The 20,797-nt window shown below is 46.1% G+C and overlaps 1 protein-coding gene across 1 annotated transcript in view; it reads left to right on the forward strand.

The window, feature by feature from the left end:
* Positions 1-1,003: 1,003 nt before the first annotated feature.
* The window catches only part of SNX30 (sorting nexin family member 30), a 48,795-nt gene continuing 29,001 nt past the window's right edge, over positions 1,004-20,797 (forward strand). The window contains exon 1 of the mRNA XM_068423322.1: positions 1,004-1,165. Coding sequence (XP_068279423.1) covers positions 1,004-1,165 — 162 coding nt within the window. The remainder of the gene's footprint in view (positions 1,166-20,797) is intronic.

Genomic DNA, 20,797 nt, shown 5'->3' on the forward strand with positions numbered 1-20,797 from the left:
AAAAAGACAAAAATTATTTCCACACAGTAACACTTTTCAGCGCATCTTCTTTAAAATTCATTTTTTTTCAAATATAGAAAATAACTCTCTGCAAGGAATTCCAATCAGCTTCAGTATGAAACATTATTCTACAAAAAAGTGAGGTATCTGGAGTGCGGTGAAAGTAAACGCACGGCCGTCGCTGAAAGCCTGTTTCTGCGGTTTGCTGGCCTTACGCACAGGACATCTCCCTGCCCGTCTGCTCGCAGCCTACGCCAGCCCACGGCTCATACGCGGTCCTGAGGCAGAGCCTTGTCCCTATGCCGCCGGGGTGGGTCGGTCTGCCTGGGGGGACCGGCGCAGGCACCTCCCGAGCCCTGCTGCCGTTTTCGCCACCCTCACGCCCACACCGCGGCCGAGGTGGGCTCTCGTCCTGCACGCAGACCCGCCGTTTTTGCGGAGTTTCTCTTCAAACACGCGAATAGTTTGAAGTCGACGAACCGAGCCTGGAAAAGCCGAGGAGCTGCTTTGCTTTTCTGGCCTTTCACCGCCGTTCGACACCGGTCTCGGCACTGTGGCGGGGGGGGTCACCGCATCGCCCGGGACCCTACAGCACCGCCCCGGACCCGACCCCACCCGCGCGGGGGCTTCGCGGGGCCCCGCTGCCTCTCCCGGGCGGTGCCTGGCACCGGCCGCTCCCCCGGCCCCTCCTCTCTCCGCCCCGCCGGGGGCGAGGCCTGCGCCCGCCGCAGCCCCGCCCGCCGCCGCCACGCTGGGGCGGCCCCGCGCCTTCCGCTGGCGGCCCGGGCAGGCGGGGCGGGGGCAGGTGGCGCGGATGGTGCTTTGTAAAGGGGCGGGCGGCGGCGGCGCGGGCAGGCGCTGCTCTCGCTCCTCCTCCTCCTGCTCCTCCTCGTAGCGCGGTGGCGGCGGGCAGGCTCCGGCCGCGGCCCCGCATCTCCCCGCCGAGGCGGCGCGGCCTCCGCTCCTTCCCTTCTTCCCTCGGTCGCTGCCCGGCCCCGGCGCGATGTCGGGCGGCGCGGCGGGCGCCCCCAAGCCTCTCCCGTCCTCCGGGCCCAAGTCGCTGCGGGAGATGCCGCATCCCCTGGCCACGTCTAGCAGCGAGGAGATGGGGCCGGCGCTCACCCCCAGCCCCGACCTGCTCCTGCCCCGCAGCATCGCCGACAAGGTACGGCCCGGGGAAGGGGTGGGCGCGGCATTTGGGGGGTCTCTGCTTTTGAAGGGGAGCGTGGGGAGGAGGGAGGAGGGCGATGTGTGTGTTTCCCCGCCACATCCCCTTCCCCGGCTGCATCCCTGGCTCCCCGCGGGGAAGTGAAGCCCTGGGCGCTGCTGACATCCGTTGTGGGAGCCCGGGGGTGCCCGGGGGGGAGGCGGCAGCCGGTGTGGGGGCTGCAGGCATCGCGCCTGTCTCTGAGGGACCAGCTGGGACGCCGGTGCTCCCGCTCGCACCGGGGTGGGTGTGAGAGGCAAGATTTTACTGATCGCGTGTTCCTGTGGCTCATACCCTCTACAGATGGGTCTAAACGCTTCAGGAATTGCTGCAGCTCCCTCGCTGTCTCCTTCCTGTAGCCCTCACGGGGAAGGCTTGGAGCTGCCGTTGTTTTCTTCCCACCGAGCTTGCCATCAGCTTGCCTGTGATTGTCCTCTCCAGAGCTGAGGTCCTGCTCGCTTCTTCACAGCAGTGTAATATGGAAAAGATGCTGTTGCAGGAGTATCTGTGCCTGCTTTCCCTTCCCTAGCATTGGCGTGTGTCCGCAGGACGCTAGCGAGGTTTCTAAGGTTTGTAACGTGCCTTGCCCATGTGTGGGCCTTGGATGTTATAATTCCTGAATGTGAAAGCAGTAGTGGCAGCACAGCACTGCTGATAACGTTAACTACTCTTGCAAGGACTTAGTATCTCTGTGGGCAGACTTCCTGAAATGTGTTAAGGTAGGATTTCCTGGGAGCAAGGGTTGCAAGGGGTGAGGTGGGTTTGAAACTCTATAATAAGCAGTCTGGGCCAGCTGGTGTGCATACAAGGTGTTACACAGCTGCTAGTGGCAAGAGGTGCTTCCCATGTCTGTTGTCCTGGGGAGCGTTGAGCTCCTTCTGGGCAGGACGGGTCTGCTAGCCTCCAAAAGCCTTGGGGCTGCCAGCAGTATCTGATCCGATACACTCTGTGCTGTGGGGGAATGAGTCAAGGTAGTCTGGCCTCTTCTGTGTATCACCTTCTGCTGCCCTGTAACTGTGCTGTACAGTTCAGCCCTTGTTCCTGCCCATGTAAGGAGCCCTCTCCTTGAACGCTTGCCCACTGTTGCTCGAGTGAGAAGCCAGGCAACATACACCTTCATCTAAGAAACTTGTCAAGAGTTGATGACCCTTTGAGAGAAGGGGGTATGTGAGTAAGATAGGAGCAGGAATTGTGGAGTTTTTTGTCTATGATAGATTGGATTTACTTATATAACTAGGCTGCTGTCTGACCAACCTGTAGCAATAGGAGTTGGCAGCTGCCTTCATGGGTCTTCTTGCAGCTCAGGAGTGCAGTGGTGGTACTGCAGTCACTCTGTTAGCGCTGTTCGTCCACACTGCTGTGTAGCTGGTGAGCAGTTCTGTTCTGAGGAGTAGCTCACACCCTATAACTTCTTTCCTCAGCTGTATTAAAGAGCTGTTTTGCTTTTGGAGTGCAAGCAAGCTCCTTTCTGCTTTACTGCTTTGAGATGTCTGAGAAGTGTATCAGCATCCCTGATAACCTAGGAGCAAAAATAAACTCTCTAGCCTCAGGCTGTGGTCAGCTAACTTCTCGTCAGTAGGAAGGTTCTTGCCCAGTTTTTCCACCAGCAACACAGGTAAAGTCCATCTTCTAGTACCTGTGTGTAGTACTGCACTGTTCTAGGCACTTGGCAGCACAGAAATACTCTAAAGGGGAGAGCGAAAAGGGGCTGAGGTAAGCGATTTTTAGACTCAAGAGCAGTTCTGTGGTTGACCTGGAAATGGCACTAGGATAATGAGCCTTGCAGAATAAAAGGATTTCCAGTAGGAAGAGAGTAGCATTCTTTTTTTTTTTCCTTCTAGCTGAATTAGCAGAAAAAGCTACATGTCTGATCTTCCTGATGGAAATAGCCCAACAGCTCTGCTGCATGAGGGATGTCCCTTCTTTTGCTTAATACCTGATGCACTGGCAAGGGGAAAATTAGTTGACTTCTTTCCCACCTCAGGAAAAACTTCAAAGAAGAAACAGGTGTTCCTAACTTTAAGGCAATAGTAAATGTGAACTGCTTGCCCTGTGTATTGAGTAGTTTAGAGGCAGAGTATGGTAGGTGGAGGTAAATAGGTAAAACTGCCTTTTAGGTGGCTAGTATGTCTCTTGGTCTTAATCCCTGGTGGTGGGTCATTAATCTCTTGAAAGGCTGGCTCACTAATCAGCTAACCATGTGTGGATATCCCAATAGCTGGGTAACAGAGGGAGGTCAGTAGTCAAGTCTGATTTGGGCTTAAAGCTCTGCAGCTGTTCTTCATTGATTCTTGAATAGGATCTGTGCTCGTCTGCTCTCTTGCTCTTTCCACTGGCCTTTGTGGAGAGTCTGGTGGAGATTGGCACTGCAGAAGTTTGAAGTCTCCCGCTTCAAAATGGCTCTGAGTCAGTAAGCTTCTGTAAGGACCACTGCCTGTAACCAGGCCTATACTAGGGCATCCCTCTGGCAGAGGGATAGTGGCAATGGCTGACCCGTCACCATGAACTGGATAACTTGCTTTCTCTGAGTTCTTCTTACGTGCTCTGATCAACTACTTCCTAAACACTGGTGTAAGATAAAAGTACCTAAGACTGAAATCCTCTGGGGGGGAAAGGTGCAGAAGTGAGGGAAGTTGTCTGCCCATAAAGCAGTGCTTCAATTGCTACTGCCACAGATGTGCAGCCTGTAGTGCTTTACCATCTGCCATCACTGCTTTGCATTCTTTGAAGCATGCTTTCCTTGCTTTTTTCGAGCCACTGAGTAAGGACGCTACTTTATCCTGAGTCAGAGGAACCTGGAGGACAGGAACACTGCCTGCATATCTCCTGTTGTTTTTTTTTTCTATTCAAACATGGGAATAATCTAGTAGTTTAGACCCTGTCTAACTTTCAAGTCTCATAAGCCTTTGGTTGCTGTTTAAGAACAGTGGCTAATGCTGCTAGAGCAGTAGGTCATGGGAAAGGGAAGGAAAACCTTCTGTGCTGTTTTCTGTGGCTTGCCTAGTTCTGAGCCCCTCTAAGTAGACTAGTCTCAAGTTTTCTGAATCTTACGAAGAGGGCTGCAGAGCTTTCATTGTCTGAAATAGTGACTTCATCTGACTTGTCAAAGAGAGCTGTTTGATGAGCCAGGAAGCCTTGACTTCCGAGCAGCATCTAACCTCCTAAATGAAATGAACATTTCTGGCTAAGTACTTGGCTTTCAGAGTGATTCTGCAGCAAACATGACACACTTGAGTAGTAGATTCTTGTCTCTGAAGCATTTCTGTGTTGGCCAGATCTTTCTGTAAATCTCTCTGTTCCCCCCAAGTCTAATTGCATAAAACTTTGTTTGTCCTGATACCTGACCACCATCAGCTTTTTTGAGCTTATTCTCCCTTTACCCTTGCTAACCTCCAAATAAGAAGATGGCTAAAGCTGAACCTAAAAAAAAACCTTTTTTTTTTTTTGGCATCAGGTGAGAGGGAAACGTAGGAGGAAACAATCTTTCAGGATGCATGGCAGGGTCCATTGCAGAGTTATCTGTAAAACTGAGTTTCTTGCTCTCTTACAGAGCTTTTGGAAGGCATGCAAACTAATTGAGATCTGCTTGTCAGAGCAGATCCTCTGCAGAGGAAGGTAAGACAATGGGGAAGTGTCAGTGTGGATTTCTCTCCTTTTTTCCTTTAAAAAAAAAAAAAGGGAAGTTCTGCTTACATGTGACCACTTGACTCCAGTTCACTAATTTGTCACTTTCGATAGCGAATCTGCTTTCTGTGCTAGCACAAACACTTCTGACACTGAGGAGAAAAGGCGTTATTAATGCGTTACTGGGTTTGGAACAGAGGTGAGAGATAGATGGTATTCTGCTGTGTGGTTGTACCCAAATGGTAGTAGAAGTATGGTAAGACTTGGGATGCAGCCCCACTGAGGCTGTGCAGATGTGATAGCGTGCTGCTAGGTGTTGGAAGTGCCAGGATGTGCAGAATTAGAAAGAAAGTGTTCTGTATGGCTTATTCCCTTCGTCCTCTAGCTGTGGTCCCTCTAGTCCCTCTAAACTTGTGTTGTGACAGTGTCTTCCTAACTGGGTGATGTTGGCTGTTGTTGCTGTGGTCTGTCTTGAGACTGGCAGCTATCTGATAGGGTCCCTACTTGTGGCCAGCTACCTATAACCTGTCCAGCTTTTCTTCTTTGAAGGTGCGCATGCCTTGTATTTGGCTCTGTTAATGTGAGAAAGCTGAAGTGAGCTTCAGAGCTGTTTTACAGGTAGTATATCAAGCAGAGCTTATGTGGAAGACCAGGCTTGCAATGGATGTATAGCTTAAATTTGCTAATTCATGGATATGGATGTTAGAACTCGTACTGCAAACTTCTGGTTACTAACTGAGAACTGTTGCTTGCATGGGACCCCTTACTCATCTGCTTCCAAGCTATGACCCTGGTGAACCCCTAGGCTTGTATTAGCACCTGATCAAGTATAAATACTTGGTGTGTGTACTGGAGAGCTGTTACTTAGCACTCATATTTTGGAAGGGAGCCTGGCAGCTCTCCAACAAAAAAATATATCGAGAGTCTGGAGTTCTACTTCCAGCCTCCTTGGTTGCTAGTTTATAATTATTGCTTTTAACTTCGTCCACCCACAGATGAAACCAGTTTGCAGTATAATCTGAAAGCTTAAAATAGATCTGCCTGAGCTGCTACAAACCTCTTCCTTCTCTGACTCAGTGAGAACTGTTAAACCAGCATCACGTATTGTTCTTGAAGCAAGCTGGAGGTAAATACTCAGACTTGGGAGAGACTGAGGATTACAGAAAGTCAGGAACTGAAGTTGGTGAACTTGTGAAACAATGTCAGTATGAATGAGTTGTTCTCCATTCCAATCTACAGGAACACAAAACTGAAAATCACAGAGAAGCTGAGGCTGGAAGGCACCTCTGGATATCTTCTAGTCCAACCCCTCAGCTTGCAGCAGAGTTAGCTAGGGCAGGCTGCCCATGACACTGTGAAGCTGGTTTTTGAATAGCTCTCTGGGCACCCGGTTACTGCATCCAGTCACCTGCAAAGTAAAATTTCTTTTTCACATTTTAAGTGAAACTTCCAGTATTTAAATTTGTGCCCATTGTCTCTTGTTCTGTTGTTGGATCCACTGAAGAGGGTCTGTCACCACCTTCTGTACACGTTCTTATCAGGTATTTATCCATATTGGTAAGATCCCCTGAGCATTCTCCTCTCCAGACTGTTGGCCTTCTTTGCCATGAGGTATATTGTTGTCTAATGGTCAGGTTTTCCATCAGGATCTGTTGTGTGTGGTGTGGGTTTTCTTTTGTGCATGTGTTTTTTTTCTTTTTCCTTTCCTTTTGCCAAGCTGCTTTTCAACCAGTCAGCCCCCAGCAGATACTGCTATGTGGGGTTATTCCTGCAAGGAGCAGGACTTTGTATTTCCTCGTGTTGAATTTCATGAGGTATATGTCAACCCATTTCTCCAGTCTGTTGAGGTCCCTCTGAATGACAGCACAACCATCGAATGTAACAAGCAGTCCACCCGGTTCTGTACCCTCAGCACACTTCCTGAGGATGTATCCTGTCCCATCATTTAGGTCATTAATGAAGGTCTTAAACAGTAGCAGCCCTATTACTGTCTGCTGGTGCACTCTACTAATGACTGCCCTCCAGTTGGAATTTGTGGGATCACAACCCTTTGAGCCCAGCAGTTCAGACAGTTTTTAGTCCACTTCGCTGTACATCTGCCTAGCTTGTACCTCATCAGCTTGTCTAGGAGGATGTTATGGAAGACAGTGTTGAAAGCCCTCTTGAAGTTTAGATAAACCACATTAAAGCTCTCCTGTTGTACACCAGACCAGTCATATCTTCATAGCAGGTGTTGGGTTGGTTAAGCATGACTTCCCTTAAGTCCTTGCTGACTTCTCATCACCATGTCCTTTGTCTGTTTGGAAATGGTTTCCAGTATTTGTTTGATCACCTTTCCAGGGATTGAAGTGAGGTTGGCTGGCCTGTAGTTCCCTGTATCTGCCTTCTTGAAGACAGGAGTGACACTTGGTTTCTTCTAGTCCTCAGGAACTTCCCCTCATCACCAGAATAAGGGTCAGATAATTGAAAGTGGCATTACAGTGGCATCATCCAGCTCCCTCAGCACTTGTGGGTCCATCTCATAATGGGCTTATGTCTGTCCAGTTTGTTGAAATGCTCCCTAACCTGGTCCTCCCCCACTGATGGTGAGTTTGCCTTGTTCCAGACTTTCCCACTGGTCTTGGAGGCATGGGATTCCTGAAGGCTGGTCATCTCAATAAAGATTGAGGCAAAGAAAGCACCGAGTACCTTGGCCTAATCTGTGTCCTTTGTCATCAAATCCTCTGCCCCATCAGGGCTATATATTCCTTGTTCTTTGTTTTGCTGCTAATATACCTGTAGAAGCTTTTCTTGTTGCTGTTCTCATCCTTTGCCAGATTTGGCTCTGTCCCACTAAACCCATCCCTGCATGCTCAGACAGTGTCTCTCTGTTCCTTCTGGGTCAACTGTGCCTGTGTTGTTTTTTTTTTATGCGTGCTTTTTTATGTATGAGTTTAGTCAGGAGCTCCATGTTCATACATGAAGGTCTCCAGCCACCTTTGCTTGATTACCTGCTCATTGGGCGGGACCAGTTTTGGGGCCAGAGAGGTGTTCCTTGAAAATCAGCTAGTTCTCCTGGATACCTCTCCAGGGCCATGTGCTTTCTTCCTAGCAGATCCCTGAAGAGGCCAGAGTCTGCTGCCTGAAAGTCTGGGGCTGTGATCCTGCTCTTTGCTCCCTCCTCTTGGGATCCCAAACTCCATCAGCTCATGGCTATTGTGGCCAAGGCAGCCCCCTACCTTCACATCCCTGACCAATTCTTCCTTCTTTGTAAGACTAAAGTTCAGCAAAGCATCTCCCCTTCTCAGTTTATCAATCACCTGTATCAGGCTGTTGTCACCAGCACTTCAGAAACCTTCTTGATGTCACCTCTGCTGTGTTGTCCCTCCAGCAAATATTGTTGTGATTCAAATTACCCGTAAGGACCTGTGAACCTGAGGCTTCTTCCAGTAAATCCCTGTCCTTCTCTGCAGAAGAAGTGCTTGAAGGACACAGGATTGTTGTTTTCCACCTAGGACGGTAGGATTGCTATTTGGTTGAACTGTCACCAAACTGTTTTAGAATTCACCGATTTATGAAGCTGTTGTCCTGGCTTTCAGGAAATCCTGTGGTTCTCTTCCCCCAGTCACTACACCGAAGAGGGGACGTTGCGCTGCAGAGTAGATGTGTATTAAATTGCTGAACCATGTTTCTTAGGCCAGGAAGCTTTTAGGTACAAGCACTTGTCTGCCACATGCTTCATAAGTGGACCATCAGCTCTCAAAGGTTGAGCTTAATCGTCTTCTTTCAACCCCCATTTTGGATGGCTGTTTAAAGAACTGCTGTCTCATCTCCTGTTGCACTGTGTGTGCATCAGGCAGCTCTTTTCTAACCTCCTAATTAAAAGAACTGACTTAAACCTGGTATGGCTTTCAGCTTGCCATTGGTGCTGTACCTACAGCCAAGCTGCTGGCTGAATCCGGTTTCCCATCTTTCATAATGGTGGTAACTAGGACTCCTTTCTCAAGCTATTTTATCTCTCAAACTCACGATATCGCTTGGATAGGTTAATACCGTGGTATCTTACTGAAAAGATAATGTGCTTGTCTCCTTTTTGCTTTTAGCCACTCTGGGGTTTGATGTAGAAGCACAAACAACAATGCATTGGTGTGCTTGCTTACAGTTGCCCTCACTTAAAGAAATAGGATTTTATTGGTAAGGGTGCTTTAATGGTATCTCGGAATGTAGGTGCTCTAGTACTGTTATAAAACTGTACTCGGTGGTCTCTTTATGATCCATGACTTCCCAGTACAGTGAGTTTCTTGGGAACTGGCAGTTCCTATCTCTTCTGAACAAGACGAAGGATAGCTAACACTTAACTTGGGACAAACATTTGCATAAACGTAACTGTCTTAGTACCATTACTTTTTTAATCTTTCCAGACTAATCAGTCTGGTAAAACTGAACATAGCTTCTACTGTATAACAATATTATTACTTTGTCGTTCTTATTTCCACTTAGGGGAGGGAGGGATAGACTTAGAGGTTGAATTTGGTGTTGCACGACTTTTATAATCTTTTTCAACAGGATTGCTTCATATTTAATGAGACAGAGTATTGAAAACAGATATTCAAAACGTACGTAGAGGAACTCTGTTCTTCAGCCAGGCTTCAGAAGGGTGAGTCTTGGCAATAACTTGTCAGCCATGGTGGAAAAAGTTATGCTTGGTGGTCGGAAGGAATCCTCTGGGCTGCCTGTGCTGGAACGCCTCAAACCTACCCGAGCTGCTGTATGCTCTCTGAGCTCCTTCATGCGGAGAAGGAGACAACCAGATTAAGAAGCTCTCTTTTTACAGCTGTGTGGGCATGTCATTCTCCTATTGGTGCCTCAGGGGTTTGACAAGTCTCAGGCAGCATGTCCCTGTAATTAATGATGGGAGGGGCAGAGGATGAAGACCAAGGCTTTCCTATTGACACATGGTGATGTGGGAGACATCAGTTCCTAGTTTAACCTGGAAACTGTTGTCCTGGTGTCTTCTAGCATTGTGGACTACTCTTGTGGTATCTCAGACAGATTGTCTGGCTATCATGCTAGCCCGTCTCTTCATCTGAGTGAAGAGGCTGGTTTCTGTAAAGTAGGTAAGGAGACAAGACGGGAGCCCTTACGGTGCAGTGAGACTTAGCTTGGTGCTGCTACATGAACATCTACTTGCAACACCTAAGCCGCATCTTTGAGATTGTAACTTGTATGTGCTTTCAGTCTGCAAAAGACAGTACACCAATTAAAAATGGCATTCGATCTTGTGTATTTCTCAGAAGTAACTTCACTGAGGCTTGTTCTCTGCTGACCTTGAGCAAGATCTTAAATACTGAGCTGTACTGACTCTTTAAGCTGTGGCTGACTTGACTGCTGAAGCCCAGGTTGCTGTGCAGCTGAGACTCCAAGCTCTTGCGGCTGGGGAAATCTGCTCCCATCACTAGGATGAAATGGGGCAGAAAGCTCCAAACTCCAGCCTGGAGGTGGTGGCAGCTGCAACCCTGAGATAAAACCTGAGTGAATTTACTCTTAGTAAGAATTTACTCTTAATTGTTGAAAAACTGTGGGGAACCTGTTTCTCTTCCAATTACTAAGGGCAATAACTGACAGGAAGGTAGCTGCTAGCAATACTGCAATGACCAACTGAAGATGGGAAACAAATCCAGTGAGCTGCAGCTGTTCTAATGAGTTAGCATTCCCAATGCCAGTCCAACTTAAATGGTTTATTGACAGGTGAATTTATGGGACATGTTTTATTTTCTAAATTGGGAGGGGCAGGGGCTGGAAAGAGGTGTTACCTCCAGCAGTAGGTGATGTTACAATGCCAAAACCGTTGATTCTCAAGCAGATACTTCAGAGAAATCATAAAGTATCTGTCTGAATAAGCATGTAGGTGACATGGGTTAGTGGAACTAGCTGAAATTGTTCTGAAAATAAAGGCAGTAATCCAAAATTTGTACAACAGGCAAGGAAAGAGCTCACCCAAGAGCTGTACTTAGAGTGGTCCTCAAAGCATAAATTCCTTTGGAGAACATCACTGTCTTACAGCCACGTTCAGAGCTTCTACACTGCTGCTTCTATGAAGTGATAAGCAGTAGGTGCGAAGTTACTCTCAAAGTGAAAGTGGTGGTACCTCTAACTCCTAAATATGGGCTTCTGCTAGACTCAGGTTTGTGTTTTTAGATTGAAGGGAACTATACTAGAATGGGGGAGCAAACACATAATGAAAATGTGTGGTACTCTACTCTCCAGGAAAATGAACAAAATGTAAATAGTAACTGGTTTTACTTGCTTCTAGATGACACCCTCAAATTAAGGAGTGCAGGCTCTGCTGTGAGGATGACAACCTCTGTGCCTCTTTTGAAAAAGAATAGTTGCAGTGGTCTGTGTGTAGTGTTATTAGTGATGGGGTGGCTTAAAGCACTGATGCATGTGCTTCAATCCTGATTCTTGTTCTTAGTTTGTGCTCTAACCTTAAGCTGAATTTAAGCCTGGAAAAACAAGCTCTTTTAAACCACCCTAACGCTGCATATCTGATGAGAGTAGCTAGTAGCCTCTGAAAGCCAAAATACTAGCAAAGGGTGAAGCTTCTCTCTGTCACATCTACCAGGAAGGCTGTTACTGCACTGGTTCAATGACGTGTCCTCATGGGAAAGTGTTGCCTTACACTGCTTGAATGGAACTGGCTGTAGCTTTCCGAAGACCTCCTAGGGTATAAAAACACCTGTCTTAACGTCTGTCTGCATAGCTGGACTCACTTTTACAGTGAGCTTGAATGACGTGATGTGTTCCTTCAGAGGAATATGCTGCAGTGCAGGTGTTGCTTAAGGGCAGAGAAGCCTCTTCCCCCCTCACTGCTGCAGATGGTGTTACCAGCAGCTACTTTGGACTAGCTGTGTTGAAAGCGCCGACGTGGGAATGGCAAGTGATAGACTACCCCAGACAATACTCAAACCCGCGCTTTTCGGGGTGGAACTGGCACCTTTGCTGTAGCTTTTTAGATGCTAGTAAAAGGCAAATTGGAAGTGAAAGGCAAATTGGAAGTGAAAATCTTGGATACTGCCAAGATGAAGCTGTGTTTTGGATTGTCGCCAAGAAGATCCCTGGAAAACTTTAATCAATACCATTTATCGCCAGTGATCAGCTTGGCCTCTTCATGCTTTGTGTGCGGACTAGCTTGCTCCTGGATCAGTATACTTCACTTGAAGCCATGTGTGCCAAACTCCTGCATGGGCCACAGTGGCTGTCAGGAGCCTAGGCTGTATAAATAAAGGATGTTTCTATTGATGAATTATTCTGTAGATCTCATGCCTTGTTTCTTCCCTCTGTCAGTCTCTATAGATAGTATTTCCTCACAGTGTGAAAACTACATGACTGCTTTTCTTCACTTGCTCCCCTTAAAGCAGGGAGTGACATGGTCATACTGTGTGAGTTGTGGTATTTTGTGTTTTTTTCTTTTTTTTTTTTCTTCCAACAGATATGCACTTTGTTTACTCTGCCCTTCTGGGAGCAGATGGCTTTCTGCTGGAAAATGTCTTGTTTATCAGCAAACGTGATGGAGGGCTATCTCTTAAACTGCACCTGCGTCAACTAACTCTGAGAGCTCCTCCAAGAGCACACTCCTCCAGCTCTCCCAGGGTTTGAGATGAAAACATGAGTTCTCACCTTCGAATGTCTCTGTCCTTTACTTGCACAGTGATGTCTCGTCAGTCTGACTTGCTGTCATGAAACCTCCACTGATCTTGGGTGGGGAAATGCTAGTGCAACTCATCTAAAACAGTGAGCATGAGGAAAACCACACTGTAATGCAATATGGAAGTGTATTCTTGCTTGTTTAAACAAAGTATTCACCAGGATACTACTGTGCTTTCCAGCCCTCTATCATCTCTTTCCGTCCTGTTTCTTTTCTCTGCTTCTGCCTAAGCCGTTGCATCTGTTGATATTTAAAAAATATTACTGCTTGCTCTCAAAAACATCTCAGCCAAATTGGCACTTTGGTGACACTGGATGCCTAGATAACTGTTGATGCAGCTAAACCTACTTCTAGAGGATGAACAGGAAAAAACTGCTGCACGGTATGTTTGCAGAGCTTTAACACAAGCCCATATGTCTCTAGGAGAAAGCAGTTTAGTTTGGACAAGCTTAACAAACTGTTCCATCTGTAATCAGATATTAATCTGGCTTCTCGGATTGGGAATGACTCCTAGTCATATGCTCGATTCAAGTTTTCCTGCTCATGGTCTGAATCCTGGCTGCTGCTTTGCTGTTTAGAAGGTCAGAGCTCAGGTTCTGAAGGTGAAGCTTTAAGCAAAATACTGAGTGTGTTAGGCTAGTTCATTAACAAGGTGCTCTTTAGCATATTTCCCCCTGTACTTGGCACTAGTGAGGCCACATCTCAAATACTGTGTTCAGTTTTGGGCCCCTCACTACAAGAAAGACATCGAGGTGCTGGAGAGAGTCCAAAGAAGGGCAACGAAGCTGGTGAAGGGTCTAGAGCACAAGTCTTATGAGGAGCGGCTGAGGGAACTGGGGGTGTTTAGTCTGGAGAAAAGGAGGCTGAGGGGAGACCTTATTGCTGTCTACCGCTACCTGAAAGGAAATTGTAGCAAGGTGGGTGTCAGTCTCTTCTCCCAGGTAACAAACGATAGGATGAGAGGAAACTACTTCAAGTTGTGCCAGAGGAGGTTTAGATTGGATATCCTATCTAGATGGGATTGGATATTGGATATTCCTATCTAGATAGGAAAAATTTCTTTACTGAAAGGGTTGTCAAGTATTGGAGCAGGCTGCTCAGGGAAGTGGTGGAGTCACCATCCCTGGGGTATTTAAAAGCCATGTAAATGTGGTGCTTAGGGACATGGTTTAGCAATGGACTTGTCAGTGCTGGGTTGATGGTTGGACTTGATGCTCTTAAAGGTTCTTTCCAACCAAAACGATTCCATGATTCAATGTTAAAATGGGTTATGCTGTTCTAGTACACGCAGCTGCAGAACCCTTCTGTTTAATAATTCAAGTCTTGTAACAAACAACATTCTTGAAAAAAACTCCTTGCAGATGGACATGGAACTTAGCTAGAGGAGAGTAACTGGAGATTTGACTCAAAAGATCTGCATTTTTCTAATGATCTGCATTTTTCTGAAGACATCTAGTTTCTGCCATTTGTGGAGATCTTTTGGGCTCTGAAGATAGTGTAGTTGGTGCCTGTTGCCTTCTACTGAGAACTGTAGAAGGAAGAAAGAACCTTTAGCTCTGCCCACACGTTAAAGTCTCTTGCTTTCCTTCAGGTCACAAGCATCTACTACTTTCTACAGCTTAAACATAACTGAACTAATCTTGCTGGACAGTTGCCAGACTGGCTTTTTGCTTAGGAAGATAGAGCTTTCTTTGAGGATTCTAGTGCTTTGTAAACAGATGTAGAAGCTAACCTTGGATCTGGGACTGTTTCTTCCAAGAGAACAGTTTGTCCTGTGGATGTGTTAAAATACCTCTTTGCATTTAAAATACCTTGCCACAGTAAGTGACCTATGAGATGTGGCAAGCATCCAGTTACTCCTCGCACTTTCCTTCCTGCTCAAAGGATAGGGGGAGGTACCTGTCAGGTTAGTGAGAGTTAATATGACAAAAGTGTATGTCTCATCCCTTTACATTTTGCTTAATTAATGTCTGCTCCAAATAACAACCCATTTCATCTGCCAAATGCCTGGCCCCCAAAGCCTTTTGACCTTTTGTGCACAAAGTAGCACAGTAATGTCTTTTATTACTAATATTGAAGGACTTGTCTTAACTGCAGTAAAACATCTGTGGGATGCCACTCATGATCCTCACTTTTAGAGTGTAACCTGAACCACATTTAGCTTTCATGTGATATTGCCCAGTTCCCCTTCCAGACTAGGAAAAGAGACCACCCTCTTATGGACTCTGAGAAGACAGATGTATAGCCAGACTGTATGAACAGATGGTCTGATGAGGTACTTGACACCTTATTGTGACACCCCCCTTGACCCCTTTGCACAGGAAGGCTGAAACTGAGCCATATTGTAGCCAAGTCCCTGAAGACTTCAGTAACAGATATAGGAGATGGCTTACTGCTCTTGCTGAAAATCCTATTTGCTGGAGACACTTCTATGCCCAATTCTTGCTCTGATTAGCTTAACTGTGATGACTTATGGACAAACAAACAACAAAGTAAAATAATCCATCCTATAAAACGTGGCTGTTAGCCTCAGGAAAGAGGTGGGAATCCCATGACTTACATGAGAAGGCTTGAAAAGTGCTTGTGTCAATCATGTAGTGTCTCTGTGAAGCTTGTTCCAGTGTTGCTCTGTCCAGCCAAAGTGCAAAGAAACACTATTCTAAGTATGATACCTTTATAAGCAAGAATGCTTCCAGATCTTGAATGGTACCAAACTCCATATCGTTACAATCAGCTGCTGAATCTGAAATTCTTGTTTTTTTCAGGGATACTGAGGAGTCTCTCTGCAGGCAACTCTGACTTATAGAGCAGAAACACTGGTTTGAGTGATGAACTCCAGAACAAAGTCATCAGGCTTGTGGCTTGGCAGCATGCTGTACTCTGACACCTATTTAAAATATCCTGAGAGCAAACTGATCTGGTCTGTATCTAATGGCTTTTTGGTTGGATGGGCAGTGGTACTGCTGGAACTGTAGAGGTGAGGCTTGGACCAGGTGTGGTATGCATGCCCCATTAGGGTTAGGGGCTTTCTGCCCAACACTGCAGGGTACGCAGACTTGCTGCATAATACCCTCCAGGGCTAGGAAGTAAAAATCTGGGTTTGTGTCCTCAACACCCAGTCACCTCTGCTGACACATTTCCAGGTAAGAGCAAGAGGAATTGCTTCTGATTTTAGCTTAGTCTGTATTGCTCTTAAAATAGCCTCAACCTTGGAGTCTGAGTCTAGATGATTAATATAGTGGAAAATACTGTCCTCTTCTGAGGGTATAATCTTGTTCCTTGTGAATACACCCACACATACTGTACTCTCCTTCCCATTACTGGAGAAGGATGTCAGGAGCATGGTGTACATGCAACCACTTACCCTTTCCCAGGAGGGTAGGTCCAGACTTAGAAGTTGATTCTCACAGTTCTTGTCAAACTACAACTTAGCAGTGTCTTGTTTGTGGATCAGTGTAGAAATGTGGTACTTCTTCCTGGGAATGAATAGGGTTTTTAGAGTTTAACTGTGGGGTGGTGTGTGTGTGTTTGTTTGTTTGTTTTTTTAAAAAACCTTGTAGAGCAAGACTGCATTCTTATCCTCGCTTCCCTACTGTGTCCAGAGCATTCTCCCTTCACTTCAGTCTGGATCCTCACTTTGACCACTCTTGCCTTAAAGTAGCTGCCCAAAGATAAGTGCAAGAGGAGGGGACATGCAGTATCTCATATCTACTTCAGATATGTGTGGGGAAACAAAGGTCACCTGTAGGAAACAAAGTATGATGCTGATGCCTGGTAGAGAATGAAACTGAACATGTATAAAGGGGAGGCAAATGCCTTTTCTTCCCTTGCTCTCCATCTGAAGAGAAGTTTAGGTATTTATCTACAGCTGGTATTGGATAACAGTCTTGTGCAGACTAAGATTTCACTATACAGATGCTCAGTGAGGTCTTCTAATAGGATACTATGCTGTCAGTGACAGATGAACTGATCTAGATGGAAAGGTGCTTTCTCTTTCTACACAGAGCTGACCTGTATGGGCCAGTGGTAGAGAATTCTAGAAACAAAAAATACCTGCTTTCAAAACTTGCTGGGATGAGACAAGTAGTGCTATGAATAGATCTGTGAAAACTGAGTTAATGCAAGCTTTTATAGTTGTCTTGGGGATATTTACATCTAAACCATTTAGTTTTCCAGTCACCAACAGCAATTCTGCTATGGCTTATTCTCATGTACTGAAGGTACAAAGGTAAGACTGTTGCAGAAACCAGCTGCAAGCATTGTCCCCTTGACATGACTGTATCTGTGGTTTTGTCTCTCTGGGAAATGGATGGCAAAAAGCAACAGAACACCTTGAAACACAAGGAGAAAGGTACAGCACTCTGAATTTCGGAAGTGAAGCAGTGAGGCTTTAGGAGTGGTACAGGCTTGGCTGTAAGGTTCCCAAGTTAGGAAGTGATATTTGGGGTTAAGTCTAAATGTCTCTGTCCTGGTTTCATTGGGATGATGTTTCAGTTTGTGGCCAGCCATGGTGATCAAGGCCCTTAGCAGTTAAATCCAGGGCAGCTGACCCAGGCTGGCCCACAGATGTATTCTGTATCGTTGATATCAAGCTCACGATAAAAGGGAGGGCTTCCTGGGGGAGAGGGACGTCTCTTCCTGCTCTCCTTGCCTCTCCTCTCCTTCTTCCTCATTTTGAACAATTGCGATTCCTGGAGCAACTTGCTGGTGCTCTATAGATAAGTATAATTTTGTCTCTTTTGTGTTGCCATTTATATTGATTTCTCTATTTCGTTAAATCTGTTTAACTTCAACCCACAAGTCTCTGTCCTTTTCCCAATTGCCTTCCTCGTTTGGGGAAGGGACACTGGGTGATACAAAAACTGTTTATTGTTTAGCCCTGGGTGTGCTAAATGTAGACAGTCTCTAACTATCATCTAATACTTGCTGAATGAGAGCAATGTGCTTGAAACTTTAGATGGCTTCATCCAGAGATGAGCTTATCTGTGCTTGGAAGACCTAGCTCCACCACCTTTCTCCTTCCTTCATGGACTGCTGCTTAGATAAGAAAGCTATCTGGTTAAGGTGTACGCTTGCTACTAGAGGGTAAGTGAAAACTAACATTCAGTTTGTAGAAGCTGCAGTATCGACCAGCTGCACTTAACTCTGCAGGAGACTGCATGATCTTCACTTCACAATAAGCTAATACCTACAGAATTTTAGACCCTTTTTTTTTAGCCTTCAGGCGTTGAATCTTGGATGTCTTCTCTGGTGTGTACTACTCCTCTGGGGGAGGCTGCCATCCAGAAGACTGAATACCAAGCTCCTGAGGTTTTACTTTATGTGGATCCAAGCTGCTCTGTAAATCCAAAGTCTTGGAAAATCTCCTGGGAGAATGAAGGAGGGAGAAGATGACATCAGCTGGAAACTTCCCAGCTCATTTTGCATCTCACATGCAGACTTCCAAGTTTATAAAATTCAGCTGAATTTTAAACTTGGATGAAGTGAACTTCTTGATAGATTTAGTATCTGTTTCTGGGCAGGCTAACTAGTCAAGGTGTTTGGACTGCATAATACAACAAAAGAATGTGAAGCTGCTGCCTTACCAGATAGCAGCCTGCATAGTTGGCAGGGCTCATGTGTTTCCAATACAGGCAGTTAGTTCCTACTTGCCCTGTGCCCTGCCATATCAAATGTGTACTGACTCTAGCAGCACATCTGATGGCATGTACCAATAAATTCGGGTGTCTTGAGGAATCCTACAAACTCCATAGGAATGTGTGAAGAGTCTGCCTGTAGGTGGTTATACAACTGTGCACAAAAGCCTAGTACTTAACCAGTAGATCGTGAACCTGAAGGTCTCAATGTCATACTGTTTCTGCTATAGGTTGTGATCCAGGCCTTGCTAGACGTTCACCTGACCTGCTTCAGCAGGTGACAAAGCTGAGACTGGCATGAGGAGGTGAGGGATGGAGGCAAAGGATCTTGACTTTAGAAAAAGCTTTGAAACTTGAGGAAGTCTTCATGGATGCTCTTTAAGACATGAAGAATGTCTTGACAGAACCTGTCCTCCATTCCATCTGCCTGTCTGCCAGAAGCAGCCTTCCCTTCCACCTGCTGTGGGACTGCTCAAATACATGGCAGTGCTAACAGGTGCTGTGACGAAAAGGCTTTTTTTTCTGTGAAGAGCTTTGCGAGTAGTAGGTACCTGCGGGGACTCAGACTGTGCTGATCCCTGTTAATGCAGATAGGTACTTAAAACAGTGGATAAGCAGCTAGTTGGTGCACTAAAGGTAAAGCTGATGCATGAGTCCCTGGTACTGAAGTCAGACTCTTTGTTATATAAAACAATTAATACTAGTCAGTATTTCAAATGCTTGTGGGTATGATAGCTGCACCAACAGGTAGAAGTGCAGATGGCTGCAGATGTCCTTTCCTAATAGGCTCTGCAGGACATACTCCTCTTCCTGTGGTAAAAGGAGACTAGAACAGATGATGCAGTCTTGCTTCCCCTGCAAAAAATCCCCCAAGTCCCATGGAAGAAAGCCAGTGCCAGTTAACATGATGAGGAGGTGCTCTGCTGAAAGGATTACTGCCTGAGAAAACTTAGATTGCTGGGCCATCTGCTGTGACGCTTCAAAGCCTACCTCTTTCTAGCAATAGTAAAAGACTTCAGCAAACTGATCCTGCCTACTGTTAAACAAAGGTTCAGCAGTCGTGAGCATTGTTCCTTGTGCTGTTAGATAGCAGGCTCCACATGTTAAGAAGGACAAATAGCTTCTAACTTGGCCTTCAACTACTGAAGACTAGCCAAGTAGCAGGACATGATACCAGCAGTGACTGCCAGGGGAGGGTTCTGCCATCGCAGATGAGGCAGTATAGCACAGCGGTACTTCCAGTGTACGCATCCTCTGTCCTTCCCCCCCACTGTAGGTAACAACGCTCCTGCTCCTAATCAGAGCTGGTCTAGAAGCTTTACTTGACCTAGATCTGGGGTGTTTTGTCCAAGGCTGAGATCAAGTAAAGCTATCACAGCCTTTATTTTAAGACCTGAGACATTCCACAGGACCCATGACTGCAAGAACACACTCAAGTAGACTGAAGTGGATTCCAGCCTTCGCAAACCTCTGCCCTGCTTAAAAAGTGCAAGGCATGTTGGTATGATATTGTTATCTCCCAATAGAACTGGTGAGGGAAGCTGCTAACTTTGTGCAAGTGGCTGCAAGCCTCATCTTTGGTCCTTCCTCCAGTTGTTCTGACACCTTGATGCAGAGTTTTGCTATTTTAAGCAGATTCCATCATATTCTTTAAGCTCCCTTTTGGAAGGGTTTTGTTACAAGCTTTTGAGATCTCTTGTGCAACCAGGCTTAAGCTGTTCCTGCAAGTTAATTCATTTCCATACTGGAAGCTTAGAATTTGACTGGCTGCAGTTCTGGCACAACTTGTCTTATACTAATGTTTATTGCACATGGGCAATGAAGAGCTGTCTTTTTGTTTTGGGAACAGGAACAGATTTGTCTACAACTACTGCGGTGTCCCAGGGTTTGCTTTGCACCTTACTCTGCTCAGCCAAATTCTCCTGCCTAGCTGAACTGCGGATGTTCTGAAGCCATCTTCTGTTGCTAATCTTGTCCTGTCTTCTGCTTATTCTGTTTATGTAACTCCAACAGAACTCCTTATCTGCTGAGTTATTGTAGTATTGCTTCTTCCTGTTGTACATGCTCATGCTAGGTTGAGTCTGAGCCAGATGCTTGTGTAGTTCAAGCTGTCTACCTCATATATGAGCTGGCCATGCTCATCCTGCTCTTTTGCTCTCTTAAGAGAGCGTTTAAGTGCCTACCTTCCAATTCTTGCTCATTTGCCAGTTAAATCTGGTATCTTTCATCCGTTGGCAAGCATTTCTAGGCATTAGCTGTGAGAACGCATCTAATATCTCTGCTAGTAGACAATAGTTTAGATCACCCCTTTCCCAAAATGGTGAGGCTAAAGCATTGTTCTCCCTACTTCATAAGTCAGTCCTCAAGGTGGAGAGCAATGCTACCACAGTTGTGCAGGACTGCAACAGGCAGAGGGCTGTCTGTAAAATCCCAGTACTCACATGATGGGTTTGTGACAAAGACAGAACAGGGCTAAACTCCTACCATAGCCATTGTCAAAGGCAGACCTTGTAAGTAGCTTTAACATGAAGCTCTTCCCTGTAATTCTGAACCCTTGAATAAAGGAGGACTTCTTTTGAAGACAGGGACTACCCTTGTCCAGCTGTAACATAAAACACAACTGCTTAAGGAAAACTGATGGAC

Source organism: Nyctibius grandis, chromosome Z (genome assembly GCF_013368605.1).
Source record: "Nyctibius grandis isolate bNycGra1 chromosome Z, bNycGra1.pri, whole genome shotgun sequence".
NCBI classification, from domain to species: Eukaryota; Metazoa; Chordata; class Aves; order Nyctibiiformes; family Nyctibiidae; genus Nyctibius; species Nyctibius grandis.